This window comes from Haliotis rubra, unplaced genomic scaffold (genome assembly GCF_003918875.1).
Source record: "Haliotis rubra isolate DU_JTF1 unplaced genomic scaffold, ASM391887v1 Scf126, whole genome shotgun sequence".
Taxonomy (NCBI): domain Eukaryota; kingdom Metazoa; phylum Mollusca; class Gastropoda; order Lepetellida; family Haliotidae; genus Haliotis; species Haliotis rubra.
In genome coordinates this window covers 580,993-601,425 of record NW_025765181.1, presented here as the reverse complement: position 1 = coordinate 601,425, position 20,433 = coordinate 580,993, and the positions used below count along the sequence as shown (strand labels likewise).

General features: G+C 39.6%; 1 protein-coding gene across 1 annotated transcript; it reads right to left on the bottom strand.

The window, feature by feature from the left end:
- Positions 1 to 233: 233 nt before the first annotated feature.
- Positions 234 to 19,007, bottom strand: LOC124266502. The gene is made up of 8 exons (XM_046701299.1): positions 18,774 to 19,007; positions 15,714 to 15,941; positions 11,954 to 12,120; positions 4,381 to 4,557; positions 3,168 to 3,613; positions 2,129 to 2,240; positions 1,021 to 1,103; positions 234 to 476 (listed from the first exon to the last, which is right to left on the bottom strand). The coding sequence occupies exons 5-8, from the start codon at positions 3,534 to 3,536 to the stop codon at positions 441 to 443; spliced, it is 600 nt and encodes a 199-aa protein (XP_046557255.1). The 5' UTR covers positions 3,537 to 3,613; positions 4,381 to 4,557; positions 11,954 to 12,120; positions 15,714 to 15,941; positions 18,774 to 19,007; the 3' UTR covers positions 234 to 440.
- Between the last annotated feature and the right edge of the window lie 1,426 nt (positions 19,008 to 20,433).

Here is a 20,433-nt window from a genome sequence, read left to right as displayed (position 1 = left end):
TGTGGAGGGACACTAGGTTAGGGTAGTAAACAGTGGTCTGGCTGATTACATGTTCTGTATTACTACGCCAATTAGATCATAGGATAAGATTCTAAAACGACCCGATGTTTTTGGGTATAGGAAACTGATTACTGTGATCTCTATACATTAGCTATAATTTTTAACCCGACGGTAACAGGTTTCACTTCACCAACTTCTTCCAGTGGTAAGTTGAAATAAGAAAACTGACGGAATGAAAATAACATGTTTTATCAGTCTGAATGTATGTATAGTCAAGTTGGAAACTCTGGACAGAAGAATAAATGCACCGATAGACCTGGAATCCCTGCTGCGTCATGACATGACATGACATGACATGACACGACTTGGCATCCTATCGGTCAGGCCTGTCAAGGTAGTTATTATGCAAAGTTCGTGCCGAAAACTTCTGCCCTACAGTTTCACATGAACGAGCTGCAGTACTTCTTCAAGTCCACCTGCAAGAAATTGTATTAAATGTTTTAACACCTTCACACTCCATTATATTCAAGAACATGAAACATATATAATTTGGTGTAATTTCATGGATTATCTTAATATATATTACTTCATTGACTTCATGATTATTGCTTTCACTTCATATCGTATTAAACTATGTTTGTACCCCGTGGTGTTTGAAATCATCCTTCAACCCATGGGGATTGTGGGTAAGAATATAAGTCCTCAGCAACAATATTGACTACCTCGATTAGGACCCCGTTCAAAAAGCAATCTTAGCTTTAAGGTGATCGTAACTCACATGATTTACTACTGGCCAAAGGTAGTCGTAGCGCTTAGATCGCATTGTGGAAAGTGGCCCAGGGATTCAGACTTGTTTGATTACGGGTCATCGTATACCAACTGCGTGGATCGAAGCTCATGATATTAACCACTGTATTGTCTGACTTAGACTCAATTGATTACAGATCCCGGGAATCACATACCTGGTATATTGATGTGCGCAACGTTAAACAACGACACAACAAAAACAAAAAGGCTTACATTGTCCATGAAACCAGTGAAGTCCGTCTTGCCTGTTCCCGAAGCTATCGCCATAGGAGAACCGTTCCCAAATGCCCGGACACCTGAAGTATAGTATAACGTCATGATCAAATATCCAGAACCTTCCATAACGTTCAGTATAAGGTTTTCATTGTACGGCACACAAACAAAAAGTGTATTGGATACTGTCATAGTGCCAAATGCAACTTGAATTCGGTGAAGATCCGAGTTAGAATAATTGGTCTTCAGCAACCCATGCTTGTCACAAGAGGCGATTAACTGGATCAAGTGATCAGGCTCGCTGACTTGGTTAACGCAAGTCATTGTATCCCGATTGCGAAGATCGATGTTCTTGATGTTGATCGCTGGATTGTCTGGTCCAGACTCGATTATTTACTGACCGCCGCCATATAGCTGGAATATTGCTGAATGCGGCGTAAACCTAAACTAAAATCACTCACTCACCCATCCCTATTTTTCCGCTATGATATTGACGGAATATTGCCAAAACGGCATAAAACCCATCTCACTCTGTCAATCGCATTTACGTTTCTATTAAACAGGAAAAGTAAACTATCTTTGGGTACACCGTGTCTTTAAACATAGTCGAATTCACACATCGCAATTTACGTTAAACAGTAGTTAATAATCTGCTGAGAGCGGCGTTAAACAAAACAAAACAAAACTCCCAAACAGCGTAAGTTCGGACACCTGTTTCAATGTGTTCGAGCGAAGCTATTTTCGCACAGCTGTGTCTTTTGAGCGACCAGTATGACAATTCGGAATAAAACAATCACTTTGAACCGGTATGAATGTACTAGACACATATAAAGACGAAACAGCGACCCTGAAAAACATAATGCCTGTTTAATGCAGTGGTTTAACTGGGGATGACAAGACTTTATGGATGATCAACTGTTTTAGTTTGACAATAGCGACGTTTCGGTATAGAATCTGATACCGTTTTCAAGCATATGAAAGACGTCATGTCATGATGCAGCTGATTGTCAAAATAAAGAAATTGATCATCCATAAAGTCTTGTCATCCCTATACCACCAACTTCTAGTATGCCACTCGTACAAATCGTGCTGTAACTGTACTTCCTACCTGGTAAGAATGAAATGTCAGTTGTCTTTTCTTCGGAGCCTTCAGCTGTGACAGTCAGCTTGCCTTTAGTGTTGTCCTTCGCGAACAGAACGGTCACTCTGCCTCGGAGATCCTGAAGTCGGTAAGAACTGGTTGATGATGTGACGTATCAGTGACTTGAAGACGTAGGAATGATAAACAGAAAGCTTCGTCGTAAACAGTACGATACAAAATAGAAACGCACTTGAGCGCAAGAATAAGGACGTACAATATTATTGAGCAGAAGGAAAAACACAAACAAACAAAACGAAAACAAACAAAAAGACATCAATACGGAAACAGGTTATGGCTGTTTGATACAGTCCAGAAGGTGAGGAGGATATCTTATGGTGAGCACTTATTTTAAACTCAAGGTGAAAGGCGATTGAATTGGGCTTTCAGCAGTGAAGAATTGGGTTAGAATCGATGGTCAGAGACAAATGCATGTTCCAATTTGCGACGATGGGACCAGGCAGTCAAACTCACTGACTGGGTTGTCATGTCATCGAATTCGAGTTGAACAGATCGTTTTCATGTCATCAATCACCGAATGATGTTTAACTGACTCGAATATTCATAAACCACCCTCTATAGCTCGAATATAACTGAGTGCGGATATACATGACAACAAAAACCTGTTCTTAATTCAAGCACTTAGGGATAGATATGACAGAATGGTACAACTGACAGATGCCATTCGACATCACTATTCCGAGAGTCCTAAAGATGGGCCAATCAAGACTGTTGACCTGAGCACACCTTAAAGTAGAGGATTTACTCGTTTGATTAAAATATGAGTTGGAAAAAACTCTGATGGGTAAAGTTGAGTGCGGAATCTAGGCCGATCAATCTTTCATTGGAGGAAGCCTAGACGACGTTCAGAGTCGACATTCTGATTATTTGAATTCTGGAGAATTCATTTTAAAATATGGTCTTGATTATGGTCTTGATTAAAATATGCTCATAATGCTGAGCAAAATGTTATATATTGAAGAAAGTCTTAATGTTTGGAATCACTCACCACTTCTGGACTTGATTCTGTTTTATCGTTGTTTTCGTCCAAATCAGAAGCTTTACTCGGTGAAACATAGCATTCCACCTGGCCGAAATTTGTTCGTGTAACTATAAGTCTGCAGCCATAGGTGGCCTCCTGGTTATTGGCGCTGTTATCGATCAGGGCAATCAATAGTGGTCCGTTTGTTCCCCTAGGGACAAGAACACCGGGTGTCGAGTTGTCTGATTGTACTGCTTGGAAGGTGAAGGCCAGGTCAAAATAGAGACCAAGGTCATTTCCGTTTAAACCTGGTGCGACAAAACTCTGCCCTCCTGAGAAGAAAGCAGACTGGTTGGGTCTGACGATGGCGTTGCCGTCGATGGTGCTGCTGCCCATCACAGGGGTGTCGTTCCTCGCAAGGTCCCAGGAATTGTCAATTGAAGCCAGATGAAGGGCCGTTGTTGTCTCACAGCCTGTAAAAGTCAAATATACCTTTTCCAAAAAACTAGAAGAATAAGGTTGTGTTTGTTTGTTGTTTAACGTTGTCGTTGTTTTTGTTTGTCTATATGGCGGCGGTCTGTAAATAACCGATATTCGACTAGACAATCCAGTGATCAACAGCATGAGCATTGATCTACGCAGTTGGGATACGATGACATGTGTCAACCAAGTCAACGAGCCTGACCACCCGATCCCATTTGTCGCCTATTACGACAAGCATGGGTAGCTGAAGACCAATTCGACCCAACAACCTAACAGGCATTAGGGCATTGTCTTGTCCTTCAAAAAACAGACAAATAATAGTTCATACATACAGATTATTAAATCAACGGGCTGGCGACATACGTAGAGAAATGTCTGTAACATGTTTTCGTAGAATTCGTCACACAGCCAAATATAACCATAATTTAAGAGGCCATACTAGAGGCTGTTGAGAAACGCCTTTATTATTGAGAACCTCGCCCTGAAGTTAGTACTTTCGACCGACGAATTCCACGATGAAGGTCAGGTCCTACGTTATTTTTTTCTATTGTGTCGAAATCAACTGAGGTAATTACTTCGACTCATCTCAGGCTCGACACTACCGAAAGATTAAGAGTAAATAGGGAATACTGTACAACAAGGACCTTTTACTTCGAGATAATCGATGAGACGCCAAAGGTAGATAAAATTATGCTTGACTGTTTTATTAAATACATTTTAAACTCGGTAGTGTGATATTTAAGGATTACGCGCTCACCTTTAGCTGTCTCGTTGCTATGATCACAGCCACATTTGCCATCGACCTGATAAGACGTAGCGGCTGGACATGTTGTATCGACTTTCTCTATGGTCGGAAGACCATTGCCATAGGTGACCGTTTCGTTAATCTGGAAGAAGCTTCTGCCTTGGGTAGATGGACCACACGTCCGGTTCACTAACAGAAGAATACAGACACACATTACAACGCTGTCTAATGTTGAATGAACACACTGTCTTTGAACGTTATAGTACATACTTACTGTGGTCTTCAGCTTTGCACTTTATGAAAAGGAGCGGTTGGGTAGCCTGGAGGTTAAACCGAAGACCCGAGTTCGATTCCCTACATGGGTACAATGTGTGAAGTTCATTTCTGGTATCGGGTGATATTGCTGGAATATTTCTAAAAGCGGCTTAAAACTAAACCCACTCACTCACCTTCATAAATTAACACGTCACAATTTAATTCTGGACACACATAAGTCCAGAAACTCTACGTACTGTGGGCACTTTCTGACAAGGGATTTGACCAAATTAAACATGCAGTTGTTATGAATATATGCCAAGGATGAAAAAAGGAAAAAAATTGTTTTCGAAAACTTTAAATTTAAACTCGCTCGCCCATAGACCGGTCCATGGGCGAGAATTTTTACTTTTGCTAAGAATTCATGTTTTGGAGGTTGTAAATGAATGAGTGTATGTTTGTAAGCATTATGACACAAATTTCAACTCATTTTGACTTGATTCGACTAACTTAGGGCGATATTAAAAAATCTCGCCCATGGGCGAAAATGTTTAATTTCGCTCAGAATTCATGTTTTGGAGGTTGTAAATGAATGAGTGACTATATATAATCATATCAAATTGTTCAACAGATATATACATATGACCATTAATAAAGAACTACCTGAATCCGAGGGAAAGTTTGTAATGTTGGGATAAAGCAGGCAGCCATACGATATATAGCTAGCATATTGAAATGTACATTTGCAGAACGGTCTCAAAAGGTACGAGTAGCTTGTTTGCGTGCTGCGAGGGCGCCAAGCAAATAAAGTTATAAATTTCATAATTTCAGTATGTTCGCAACTGTATCCTGAATTGATTTAAAAGATGCGTTAATCGTTTGGTAAAACGTAGTCCTTTGACCCATATCGGCAAGGAAGAGTGGGAGTCCAACTCCTCACCAGTACCATCAGAAGGAGGCTAGCAATGGCCAATGGGAGTCCGACTGTCCACCAGTACCATCAGAAGAAGGCTAGCAATGGCCAGTAGGAGTCCAACTCTCCACCAGTACCATCAGAAGAAGGCTAGCAATTGCCAGTGGGAGTCCAACTCTCCACCAGTACCATCAAAAGAAGGCTAGCAATGGCCAGTAGGAGTCCAACTCTCCACCAGTACCATCAGAAGAAGGCTAGCAATTGCCAGTGGGAGTCCAACTCTCCACCAGTACCATCAGAAGAAGGCTAGCAATGGCCAGTGGGAGTCCAGCTCTCCACCAGTACCATCAGAAGGAGGCTAGCAATGGCCAGTGGGATTCCGACTCTCCACGAGTTCCATCAGAAGGATGCTAGCAATGGCCAGTAGGAGTCCGACTATTCACCTGTACCATCGGAAGGAGGCTAGCAAAGGACAGTGGGAGTCGGAATCTCTACCAGTTTCATCAGAAGGAGGCTAGCAATGGCCAGTGGGAGTCCGACTCTCCACCTGTACCATCAGAAGGAAGCTAGCAATGGACAGTGGGAGTCGGAATCTCTACCAGTTTCATCAGAAGGAGGCTAGCAATAGCCAGTGGGAGTCCGACTCTCCACCTGTACCATTAGAAGGAGGCTAGCAATGGCCAGTGGGAGTCCGACTCTCCACCAGTACCATCAGAAGGAGGCTAGCAATGGCCAGTGGGAGTCCTACTATCCACCAGTACCTTCAGAAGGAGGCTAGCAATGGCCAGTTGGAGTCCGACTCTCCACCAGTACCATCAGAAGGAGGCTAGGAATGGCCAGTAGGAGTCAGACTCTCCACCAGTACCATCAGAAGGAGGCTAGCAATTGCCAGTGGGAGTCCGACTCTCCACCAGTACCATGAGAAGGAGGTTGTGGCTTGCTGGTATTAGGTAGCGTCGTTCGATCAGACGTCCCTTCCACACAGGTACTGGCAGGACTTTTGGTGTAGTTGCTGTGTTCTAGACGTTACCGACGTCCGGTGTCGCGGTTAGACATCGAGGCATGTCGCTCTGAAATTCTCCATGCTGCTGAACCATTTGGTGGCTCAGTGAAGATGCGTTCGTTAGTATGCACTTTGGATATCATTACGGTAAATATAATGGATTTCTATGGCGCCTGGTATACAACTCGAAGCTGTTCAATGGCGCATCACAAAATCAAGGAGGAATTACCCCGGATAACCCAAGTTGCCTGTGAGGCGCTTGAAGGTTATAGTCAAATGACTTATCCCACCTGGTACCAATTTTCTGCTGGGTGAACACAGGCAGTTTTTAACAAACTCGCTTGCCTAAGGTGAGACCACATGTATCACATGCGGTCGTTGTGGGGCAGGACTGAAGTCTTAGAAACTCTCCCCAGCGGGCACACAACGTTGAGTCAACGTTGACTTTTGGTTGTTTGGTTGATCAACCTTTCATAAACGTTGATTCAACGTTTATCATGCGACCAAAGAAAGTTAGTCGAGATTCGTTTAGTTGTCAACAAAATGTCAACTAATTGTTTCCTTGGCAAATTTGATACATAATTCAAATTGATAATAGGTATCCTACTTAGCAACTATCATTTCGGAACATTAATTTCATAAAAGATCAAGATCGAGCTAGTGACAGATATAATCTTATATAATGTTTGATTGTGCATCGATGAACGGACGGAAATATTACGTAAATCGCAATTGAAAATGAAAAAATCAATGATTTTAGGTATAAAGTCGTCAGTTATCCGAATTGCATTACATTTGATATTTTCCCACAAAACTGTCAAAATTGTATAATTCCCGACAATTTGCTTTCAAACACATGCCAGATGTTGACCTTTCTATCGCCTCGTTTGGTCATATCCGGACATGCGCACAATTATCGCGCGCACAAAGGCAGTTGATCGTTGTCAGTTCACTTTGGCGAAGTTCAACGCAATATCGTTCCATTTCAACATCTTCACGGCATGCTGGTGTTTATTTGGTAAGTATGTCCTTCATGTATAATGAAAACGTAGGAATGTTGTTTAAATCTAGCAGGTCAATGTAGCAAGAAACTCCGAATTTGGGTTCATGTTTATCTCACAAGGTTACCGGTATGTCACGTACATGTTTCTCAATTTCGTGGAAGCCCGTGTTTTCCATGAACTTGTTTTGTTATTTTCAATATATTTGCATGCATATATTTGGCATTTTATTATATAATCGAATTAGATTTCCTTTCGTACCCATCACCTGATTTGAATTTTGCAAATATACATTTTCAAATAATCCATGAAGTATATTATTTTAAGGGACCGTTCATAATTTATGGCTGGGGTTGGGGGTGGTGGTGATGATTTTAAGGGGGGGTTCACCCATTTTGTTCAGGGGAGCTAAGGGGGTCAGCAATTTTGTACACACGCACTATGTTTAATATGATGCTTAGAAAATATGGGAAGGGTGTGTGTGTGTGTGTGTGTGTGTGTGTGTGTTAATTCACATTATGAACGGTCCTTAAGGGCTGCTATACAAAATCGAATAGAATTTATCAACATTTTTTATTGCTTCACATTATTATGAACATTTGTTCGTATGAATAGATCTATCAGTAAATTGTGCATTGAGCACGCTCTGAACCCTGTCAACATATGTATATTATTTGGGGGGAGGGGGGATGGAGAATGGCGAAAGGAAATCTTTCTCAGATCATGCAACGAAAATTCACATCAAAATGTTTTGTGCAAGTCTTTGTTAAGGATGAAATTGTATATAATTTATTTGAACTTTTATTTATTTACAAAATGTGTAACTTCACATTGATTCTTAACAAAACTGCACCCATAGACTTTCATTCTTATACTTGTTTGGAAGGGATGTGATGATTTATGTCTCTTAATGGTTAAAATGTTACATACAAAAGAAGTAATTTAGTAGGGAACATTTAATTATGAAATAAGATTTAATTTTATTGAAATTTGCAGAAATCTCATCTTCGAAGATTGGGTGGCATCAATTTTGTGGATCACATAAAAGGAGCAATGCTAAGGTAACAAGTTTTTAACATTTCACCTGTTTCCAGTATATCCATCAACAAAGTTTAAGAGAAAGATGATAATGCTCTTTCATTACCACCTGTTTTGAATATTTGTGATAATGTTTGGTCTTTTTTGGTGATAATGTTTGGTCTTTATCTTCATTTATATATTAAGGTTGATCATGTAAGAGGATAATTTGACAATGATTTCTCCCGGAGATGTTTAGTTTAATGAGCACTCCCTTGCTTGGCGCCATATTGTTTATCGCCGTAAAGAGCTGGATGCGAGATAGCACGCGAGAGGACAGAAGTCATAAATTTATAGAGATATATAGATGTTTATTGCTGGGAGACACACTCTTCAGGTATTTGGTCAGCTGTAGAATTTGAATATGATGTTTTTTATTATTGTCAAAGTGTAGGTTTTTCATTATTTTGCATTTAAATGTGTGTGCAGTGAAACATGCTGAGATTTGGAAGAGTCCATTATTTAGAGTACAGGTATTGTTAGATATCAGCATTTTATGTACATGTTCCCTTGTCAAGATCATCTATCGAGTATATTAGAGAGAAGGTGTATATTTGTAGTGTTTTTAAATCAGAGTTATTTTCAGTGTATGACCTACATTTCAATATGTTTTGGCCACCTGTCACCCCTTTGGTCAAATAGAGTAGGACTTCCATTTCTTGGAATTGAGAGTCAGAGATACACTGTTTCCAAGAATTTGCGTGTGACAGCGATGTTTGTTTACGAGTACATTTCAGTCTTTTTGAGTGTAGATTGGAGTTGTAAGAGATGTTATTCATTGTCTTATTATATTCAGGGTATGATAGATTATTTCTGGCAGTGTAGAGTTTAATCTCATTATTTTATTGTTCATGATTCAGAGAGGCATAGTTATGACGTCACAGATATACGAACACTTCATTATATGAGATTTTCTAAGCGTTCCTATAAGAGATTAAGTGTAAACATTTCTGAATTATGAAGAAGTTATTTATCTGAGTTTAATGAGTGTACAAATGACAAAGAGAGAGAGTAGATAATAGAGCATAGAGTATATATTGTATACTTATGAGGGCTCATTATTGTTTTTAGAACTCCATGATCCATACTTCCTTGTGTTTGGGAATAAATGGTGTTGGAAGACCTCCCACAATAGACTTGTTCTTTGACCTGTGAACCACCACCCATTTTGTTTTCTTATCATTTAATGTAAAATGGCTTTTGTTACTATTTATAACTCCTGTTAGCAAAATTGCTACATCAGTACAACTCCTATTTAATTTGAAATAATCGTTTCTGAGAATCTGTAAAGAAAACTAAATCTGACAGAATAACAACAATCTTCCATTGTTTTGCAGGACAATGTCAAACAATTTGATGTCAAGAATGAATGTTGATGGGCAAAACGGCAAGTTTTCTTTTAAGAATACAAGGTTGTATTCAATCATCTCTGGTAAGTTAATTACCAAATGCAGCATTTTCATCATGACCATAGCAAATAATATATGACAGTAAAGCATCGTCTAATTCATCCTAATTCATAGTCTGTTTGAATAATCAACTTGCAATTGAGGATTTTCTTTGAAAATGTTTAAGAAAACTTCCATTCCTTTAGTTGAAAATATAAATTGTTTACACTTTTTGTCATATTTTGTATGGATGCTGTTCATATACATGTTACATATGTTCACATGCCAAGTTACAGCAGTGAAATGAACCTTTCAAGTGATTGATTAAACAAATACTTGAATCATTTAAGACAATATATCTTCCATATAAAATTATTCATGTATTTAAATATAAAATTTCAGAATGTGTCCTATCTCATGGGAAATTTCAAGAAAGAGTTAGGAACGTTTCTGAAGTATCCACCTGACCGCCAGGCTGGGAGTGGCAGAAAGAAGAGGAGCTGATAATTGTGTTTTTGGAGTTGTAATTGTGTTGAAAAATCTGAACTGTGGTATTGAAATTGGTGGCGTAAATGTCAGTTTAATGCTATATGCAGATGATATTGTGTTATTAGCACAACAGAGATCACCTACAGACTATGTCATGTGTGATGTTTTACATTATGCTTTAAACCACGTTTCTGTGTGTGTGTGTATGTATGTGTGTGTGTGGAGATTTCATGAAAAGTGACTTGTTTTATGTGCTGTCTTCAGGTATAGTTCCTGGTCATCTTGGATCCCTTTCATGGTGAAAGTAATTGCATTGTGTTTATTCAGGGGTCTGTCTAATAGCTGAAATTCAGACAAAATGTCTTCTCGGCACAATTTCCACCTTTTCAAGATAACAATACAACAGTAAATAGTTTTTCTTAATTTGGAATACTCTTTTCTTCTTACTGGAATTATACGTCCAACTGACATAAAACTTAAATGAACATAATATTGAATGTGGAATTTTAACCAAGTATTTTATCAGGTAAATATGTGATTTACTGCATTTTTCTGTTTGAACACTGTTTATTGCAGGTAGCTTTTTGGGTATTTTAACTGGATGCAGGAGTTTGGTGCTACTTTAGTGTAGTTTAAAGTTGAAGTGCGAGTCTATTTACAGGAAAGCATAATACCTCCCATACACAACCACGGAACAACCCATTTTCAACGTTAATAATATGTCAAACTTCAACGTTGATTCCACGTTGGATATCTACGTCTAAAATACTTTCATATACAACCTATTTTCAACGTTGATAATAGGTCAAACTTCAACGTTGATTCCACGTCGGATATTTACGTCTACAAAACTTTCATATACAACCGATTTTCAATCTAATTTTAACGTTGAGGACCAACCTATTCTCAACGTTGAAACAACGTTGATGTGCCTGCTGGGGACTAGGTCGCCAGTAGTTTTACAATCAAAACATAGAACTGTACAACAATCGCATTAGTGGCGTTGTCATGGAGACCATACTTACTGACATCCACGTCTACCTTTATCCATTGAATTGTTTTCTCATTTAAAAACTCTTTTAATCAGAGTAAAATATGTTACATTTTAATACTCAAAATTTGGTTTTCAAAGCACATACTGCAAAATATAGTGTTTTTTTATATAAATGAAATGGTTTAAGAAATGCCCATGTGTATACAGATCGCAATGTGTGCCAAAATGTTTTTACGCGGCAAAACGAAAAATGACAAAAATGTTTTATTATTAACTTTCTGTAATAAAAAGCGTGCAACGTCACTACAGTCAACAAGCGTGTCGAAAGTGAAAGACCTGTCGCAAATATTTCGAGTTGTCCCAGATTTGCCACAACCGCAAAATAATGTCGACCAAATAAGGAATACATGGGAAACAAGCTTATAATTGTCCGATACAACAGTATTTGACTGTATCTATACTTACACAATCTCCTCTGGTTCTTGTCGCAGACGAGGTCGCAGTCCCCCGTCCAGGCAGTGAAGCCAGCCCCTCCCTACACGGTTTAGAAACCATGGTGTTGTTCACGCATTCCATGTACCCCCCACACTGGGTGGCGTCGATGGGTACACGACGGCGAGTTTCACATGGATCTGTTAAATATAGTTGTAACAGCAAACTAAATACTTCACAAGAATTCTCGGAGCATTACAATCCTTTGGACATACAATATAGAAAGTTGTAAATAATGATTAAGTGATTTATAATTCTGATTACCAAGACGTGTACTGGAAACGGTATCGACCCTATTAAAGGGTTTCTCTGTACTGCAAAGTACGCGTTTAGCGAGTTGTCGGCATTTTCTACACAGGAGGTGAGGTGTAATTGGGTTTAACGTCGTGTTTGAGAAATTTTCGCTCATATGACGACGTGCATGCGTGTGTATGTGTGTCTGCTTGTACTAGCCCAGACTTCAGCTGGTTTTGTAGTGCTAGCCCACTGAGATACCATGCCACAGTGAATCATGAATACCCCACTCAGACACATTATACTGACTCCGAACCGACCAGTCCTTGTTGTACCCATTAATGCCGAGCACCAGGCAGGGACCAACAAGTACCATATTTAAACGTCTTTTGGTATGACGCGGTCGGGGATCGAACCCGCGACCTTCCGCTCTCCGGGCAGACGCTCTATCCCCTACACCACGGAGGCGGTGTTCTACACAGGAGGTTATGGAGCGTCTACAAATTTGTAATTTCATTACAACCACGAAATGACGACTAAGGAAAGAGCCAAGCTAAGTTTTTACTTCGAGACAACGTAAGTTTGATACAGCGGTGTTTGACAGTAGTTAGTTGAGGGGCAGTTTGTTTATATTGTGAAATGCGTATCTTTGCACTGCCAAAACAATTACAGTTACTGAGAGTTGAAACGGTTGAAACTTCATGAGTTTGTGTTTCCAATGTAAATAGGGGAAGCCTGGTAGTCAAAGCGTTGGCTCGTCACGCCAAAGACCCGATCTCGATTCCCCACATGGGTACAATGTGTGAAGCCTACTTTTGGTGTGCCCAGTCGTGATATTGCTAGAATATTGCTAAAAGCGACTCCCTCACTCTCTAGGAAGAGAAGAGGTTGTTTGATATATGTCCTAACAGAGATTCACCACTGTTGCTTGTTACATGCAGGGTTACACAGAATCATACTACACATCGGGAACATAGCCTTTCTATAAATATATGAAGAGGATGTGCTTATGAATCAATATCACGCTGATCAAATCATCCTACAAACTGCCAACTAGACAATTGCTACACCTTCATTTGACCAATAAGACAATAGTTATACCATCCCATTGTCAACTGGACAATTGCTACACCTTCATTTGACCAATAACACAATAGTTATACCATCCCATTGTCAACTGGACAATTGCTACACCTTCATTTGATCAATAAGACAATAGTTATACATCCCATTGCCAACTAGAAATTTACTACCACCTTCATTTGAAATTGCTACACCTTCATTTGACCAATAACACAATAGTTATACCATCCCATTGCCAACTAGACAATTGCTACACCTTCATTTGATCAATAAGACAATAGTTATACCATCCCATTGTCAACTAGACAATTGCTACACCTTCATTTGACCAATAAGACAATAGTTATACATCCCATTGTCAACTAGACAATTGCTACACCTTCATTTGATCAATAAGACAATAGTTATACATCCCATTGTCAATAACACATTAGTTATACAATCCCATTGTCAACTAGACAATTGCTACACCTTCATTTGATCAATAAGACAATAGTTATACATGCCATTGTCAACTAGACAATTGCTACACCTTCATTTGATCAATAAGACAATAATTATACCATCCCATTGCCAACAAGACAATAGTTATACCATCCCATTGCCAACAAGACAATTGCTAAAGCTTCAAATTACAACTGGACAATTGCTACACCTTTAAATGATGAACTAGACAATTGCTACACCTTCAAATTGTCAACTAGACAATAACTATATCTTCAAATTACCAACTAGATAATTTCTAAACCTTCAGTTGATCAATTAGACAATAGTTATAACTTCAAATTACCAACTAAACAATAGTTATACCTTTAAATTACCAACTAGACAATTGCTACACCTTCAAATTACCAACTAGACAATTGCTATAACTTCAAATTACCAATTAAACAATAGTTATACCTTCAAATTACCAATTAGACAATTGCTACACCTTTAAATGATCAACTAGACAATTGCTACACCTTCAAATTGCCAACTAGACAATTGCTACACCTTCAAATTACCAACTAGACAATTGCTACACCTTTAAATGATGAACTAGACAATTGCTACACCTTCAAATTATCAACTAGACAATAGTTATATCTTTAAATTACCAACTAGATAATTTCTAAACCTTCAGTTGATGAATTAGACAATAGTTATGCCATCACATTGCCAACTAGACAATTGTTATAACTTCAAATTACCAACTAAACAATAGTTATACCTTCAAATTACCAATTACCAACCTTTAGACTATTGCTTCACCAAGTAGACCTTTATCTTCAAATAGCCAACTAGACAATTGATGAACTAGACAATTGTTATCACAATTCAAATTGCTAAAGCAACTAGACAATTGCTATAACTTCAAATTACCAACTAAACAATAGTTATACCTTCAAATTACCAATTAGACAATTGCTACACCTTTATATGATCAACTAGACAGTTTCAAATTGCTAGACAATTGCTATAACTTCAAATTGCCAACTAGACAATAGTTATACTTCAAATTATCTTCAAATATATGATCCAACTAGACAATTGCTAAACCTTCACCAAGTCAAATTACTTCAACTAGACAATTTCTACATCTTCTTCCAACTTGATCAATTAGACAATAGTTACCAATTAGACAATAGTTACCATCACATTGCCAACTAGACAATTGCTAAAGCTTCAAATTATATCTAGACAATTGCTATAACTTCAAATTACCAACTAAACAATAGTTATACCTTCAAATTACCAACTAGACAATTGCTACACCTTTAATTGATGAACTAGACAATTGCTACATTTTCAAATTGTCAACTAGACAATTGCTATAACTTCAAATTGCCAACTAGAGAATAGTTATATCTTCAAATTATCAACTAGACAATTGCTACACCTTCAAAATATCAACTCAACAATTTCTACACCTTCCCAATACCAACTTGCAGTTTCCTTCAATTTATCAACGAGACAATTATACACCTTCAAAATGCTAGATAGATACTGTTTCACTTTCAGATTACTATCTATATATTTGGTGCACCGACAAGTCACAGTTCATTATTACCCCGGAAACCCAAGCTGCCTGTGAGGCGCTAGGAGGTTACAGTCACATGACTTATCCCATTGGTTATCCATTTTCTGCTGGGTGAACAGAGGCAATTTTGAACAAACTCATTTGCCCAAGGTGAGACCACATGTGTGCCATGTGCTTCGTTGAAACTCAAGGGAGTCAAGCTGCCAAACACGGTCACCCATCCAAGGACTCTCTGCGACCAACTTCATAACTTCCACTGATTTGTGATCTGAGGTCAGGACGACGCACCGCCACACTTTACATTATTACATTTACATTGTTTTAATAATGACAAAATTTTGAAAACATCCTATTTTGTTCTTATAAAAAATAGACTGGTATTGCAAGACTCACGGCCAACTCGGATGCAGAAGGACAGATCTGGTATTCCACTGGGCAGAATGTTCTTGAGGCGTTGATCCCGCTCGTCAAATACGTTCCCATCCGGAGCTATTCGCCCATACACGACCCAGAGACCACCAAAACGTAGGCACTCAACGTACAGGTTGCAGGCGTAGGGGTGGTTGTACGCACATTTTACGATGAAGCCCCTTTTCCCTTGACAGGCGTTCGCACAGCTTCCTGGAATTGAAATGAGTGAGTTAAGTTTTACGCCGCACGATGATAATGATGATGATGATGATGATGATGATGATGATGATGATGATGATGATGATGATGATGATGATGATGATTTGGTTGTACAATATATCATGAAGAGCGGATAAACTCTGTCAAAAAGAAACGCAACCCCTGTCCTCAGATATGAAAAATTCGTTTGAATGAAGTTATTGCTTCCAAACTAAATTTTATTCGAATGTATTGAAATGATACACGTAATTAATGAAGATTACCATCCAAACAACTGCATTTGTACGCATAAGTGTATTTTATTGCTTATTCCGTCACAACGCATGAAATGACCTCATGGTGACTTCGCACAAAAACACATGCAAATCATGAAAATGGCAGTTAATGTAGGGTGTATAAAAGCCCATGTGCTTCCGTATTATATTCATTCATTTGTCGCCGAAAAGCTGTGTTAAAATGCCACGATTGAGTGCTGCTGACCGAAATATCGCCATTGGTCGTGTTCGCCGGAGAAAGTTTTGAACTGTTGCACGGCACCTAAATGTTCACAAAACAACGATATCCCGACTTTGGAGCCGCTACAACAACTTCAATTTGACCAACGATCGCCCGAGAAGTGGAAGGCCAAGAATCACGACCCCTTCAAGATCGGTACATCCGGGTCCATCACCTGCGTAATCGGCATGCCCTACCAACCGTGACTGCCACACAAATACCAGGTTTGAGGAGAGTGTCAGCTCAAACGATTAGGAACCGTCTGAAAGAAGCGGGTTTACGTGCCTGTAGACCAGTTGTTGGACCTGTACTACGCCCCCTACATCGACGCCGACGACTCAGGTGGTGCAACAACGTAAGGATACGGACTTTACAAAACTGGAGGCGAATCTGGTTTTCTGATGAATCACGTTTTCTTTGCAACGTCACGACGGAAGACAGCGTCTGTATAGGAGACGTCATAACGTTTTGCGCCCATCTGCGTCCGACAGGTGGACAGATTTGGCGGAGAAAGCGTCATGGTTTGGGGAACCATCTCATACAACCAGAAATCAGACTTGGTGATCGTTCCAGGGAACCTGACAGCCCAACGTTACATCAACCACGTGTTAGAGCTTCACCTTCTCCCGATTATTGACCAACAGACACAGATTTTTCAACGGGACAACGCCCGGCCTCATACTGCACGTGCAACAATGAACTTTCTGCAGAATTCCAACGTCAATGTCTTGCCATGACCCTCTAAATCACCAGACCTCAACCCTATTGAACACCTGTGGATACTCTGGATCGACGCGTACGTCAACGTCAGCCGCCGCCACAGACGCTGCAACAGCTCGCCGTTGCACTGCAGGAGGAGTGGAGAGCCATTCCCCAGGAAAGAATCCGGCGTCTTATCCGTTCTTGTCCAAGGAGATGCCGTGCAGTGATTGCAGCGCGTGGTGCTCATACGAGATACTGAGAAAGACGCCCCCTGGTGACAAACTGGTGTCTGTGAGATGACTTTTGAAATGACAATTTTAAACATGCCCATCTGGGTTATTATTCTGCCAAATTTCAGACTTCTGTCTTAAATAATAAAAATGCCGTGTCGTCCTAAAACTTCAGATCAAAATCTCTAAAATACAGGGGTTGCGTTTCTTTTGACAGAGTTTAGCAAGCAGGATTCCTGCTGTGTGGCGTCGGCTACACGTAAATTTTTAAGCAATTTGTGAAAATGGTGCGCGCTTCCAGTCAGGAGGAATATGTATACCCTTTTAGCGAACACCTGTTGTCATGAGTGACTTTCAGTTGTCCATTCATTTAATTGTCACAGCTCTTTGCCCTTTTCATTCAACAGAATATGTTTCTGAGAATAGTCAAGATTGGGTATCTCTTGCACTGACGGCACACATTTGCAATTCTCATATGTCCGTCTCACGACACCAGACGTTCGGGAAAAGTGTTCCCAGCAATATAAAGCAGGCCTCCTGCCAAACGATGGCTCAAGTTTGGTTGGGCCTAGTGGTTAAAGCGTTCGTTCGCTCGTCACGCCGGGTTTGATTCCTCACATGGGTACAATTTGTGAAGCCCATTTCTGGTGTTCCCAGCCGTGATGTTGCTCGAACGCGGTTAAAAACTAAACTCACTCCCAATTACCAATATTACAGCATTAGCATGGCGGGGACACCACTGATGGGATTCACATTAAAGTTTGGTGTCTTGAACGTTTAACTTAATCCCACATGGCCGACACGTTTTTCTTTCCACAAACCATGATATCCACAATTAATCCAAATATAGAGATAAAAAAAAATTCCAGTGAATACATGCATGACGCTAAATAATACCTTAAAGCACATAATGATATATCTGAACCTTTTGAAACAAAAAAAAAGCCGCCCACAGTCTGTGAAATTCCGATCTTGTTGCAATATTTATTCAACATGCGATAATACGTAAGAATTGTTAGACTGATTATAATAGCATGAGTGGACGTTACAACGTTTGTCGCCATGAGTGGTACAAATAATATTTTAGAAAAATTGATTTTTTAAAATAAAAACACAACTTTAGTATATAACACCTACTTAATGTGAATAACCACCTTGGGACTTCTTTCGGGTGACTTATGTACACTTTGCCACGGATAACTACTTCTGTCATCCCGCAAAAAGTATCCAACTTTTCAGTCCAACTTTTAAATGCCAACCAAAACGTTTTCATAACAATGTTCATGTCTTTATGTTCTTCCTACTTGGATATTCAAGTAACTTAGATTGCTATCCAACGAAAATAATAGGTTCTGGGAAATGACATAATGTGATACAAGGCATTTCGCCCACTTACCTAGAAACTGCTCTCTGACAACTGGATCATTTTTGTCACCAAATCCAGGACGGAACACGGGAAAAACTGCCAACTGTGCTTGAATACACACAGCCCATGACACCACCAGAACTATTCCGAAAACACCCCTCATCCTTGAAACGAAGGCGGTCTCAGAACTGTGTTGCGTAACCTTCTATAACCCCTATCCTATAAGAACTGGTAGCAGAGGTCCACCAGTGGCTCTGATATAACTCCACAAAAACCTGGGGAAGAAAGAGAGTATCACCTGGTTGCGGTCCTTTTATAATAGAAACGAACCTGGAGGCTCTTGAACACTGTTGAAGGAGGTTCCAGCACGTGGTTATCAAGGTAAATTGTCAATAGCCACGTGGGTAGAGGACATCATCAAACAGGTGTCATTCCATCCCTTACTGTTTTAGTTAAGCATGACCTTAATCGTTAAATATTGACTGAAGGTGGTGATGAAATGTACCCTTCTCAGACACTCATCTCGCAAGACAACTTCCTTCTGAACACTGAACACCTTGAGTCAGTGTTAAATGCAGGCAATTGTACAAGAGGGTGGGTCAAGGCGTTGTATGGTTCAAATTACATGAGACAAAAGGTTGCACTTACATCACTAGCCCCATCCACAAATATGAGGATGATTGGTACAGGATGGGTAATCAGGTTTGTCTTGACGCACTGAGCTCATTATACTGTCAGCATGCGCTCAAGAAGAATCATTAAACCACTAGATAATGGGTATTATTTGAGAAGTTGTTAACGCAGGCTCGGTGTGTGTAGGCTGTACACATGTAGCTATTATCCGGTATTTCTTGACGTTTCCTTCCTAGAAACCACGTCATACAGCTCACCTGGCACATCTTGTGTAAAGGTATCCCAGCGTTACGCCAATCTTTCGCCCATGTTTGAATATGGGAGTTACGATCGGCGTTACGCTGAGATCGCTTTCTGCAGGTGGGCCCGGCACGGCCAGGTGAAGATCATGAAGATCATATTTTGAATTTTACACAGTTAGGTTTAATATTTTTGTACACTGATTTCTAATCTATGTGGTATGACTAGATAGACAGCAAATATATCTTCACACTATATCCTATGCTTCAGCAGTTCGTCAATACGTGAGAATCTTTCTATCTGATAATAAGGGAATAGTTGGCCTCAGAAGAAAGTTTGTTTATAAATCATACATCAAAAAGTAATTTGTTACAAAATGGGCTGTCGTCAACATTTTCCTTATAATATCTATGTACAAAAATTAAAATATTATAAATGAGCAGAATTGGCATTATGGCGTTATTCGACTATGTAATGTGCGTCTAATGTTTTATTATATCATGATGTATGAACATTTTAGTCTCTGTCACCATTTTCTGGGACCTGGGTCCGAATATCCGCATGGGTACACAGTGTAAAACCCTGTCCTTGTGTCCATGGTTTGAATGGCAATGCTGAAACCGATGTAACACCACGACCACTCCTCCGTGCAAGCAGGTCAGAAGGTGTGCCCGTATATAACTGAAATCTAAAAGAAACTAATTCTGATATAAAAATAGACTTATTTTTACAAAAGCTTAAAGTGTTATTCCAAAAGGTCACCAATGCGTTAGAAGGTTTTCTCGGCACACTTTGACTTTATTGTCATACTCTTGAT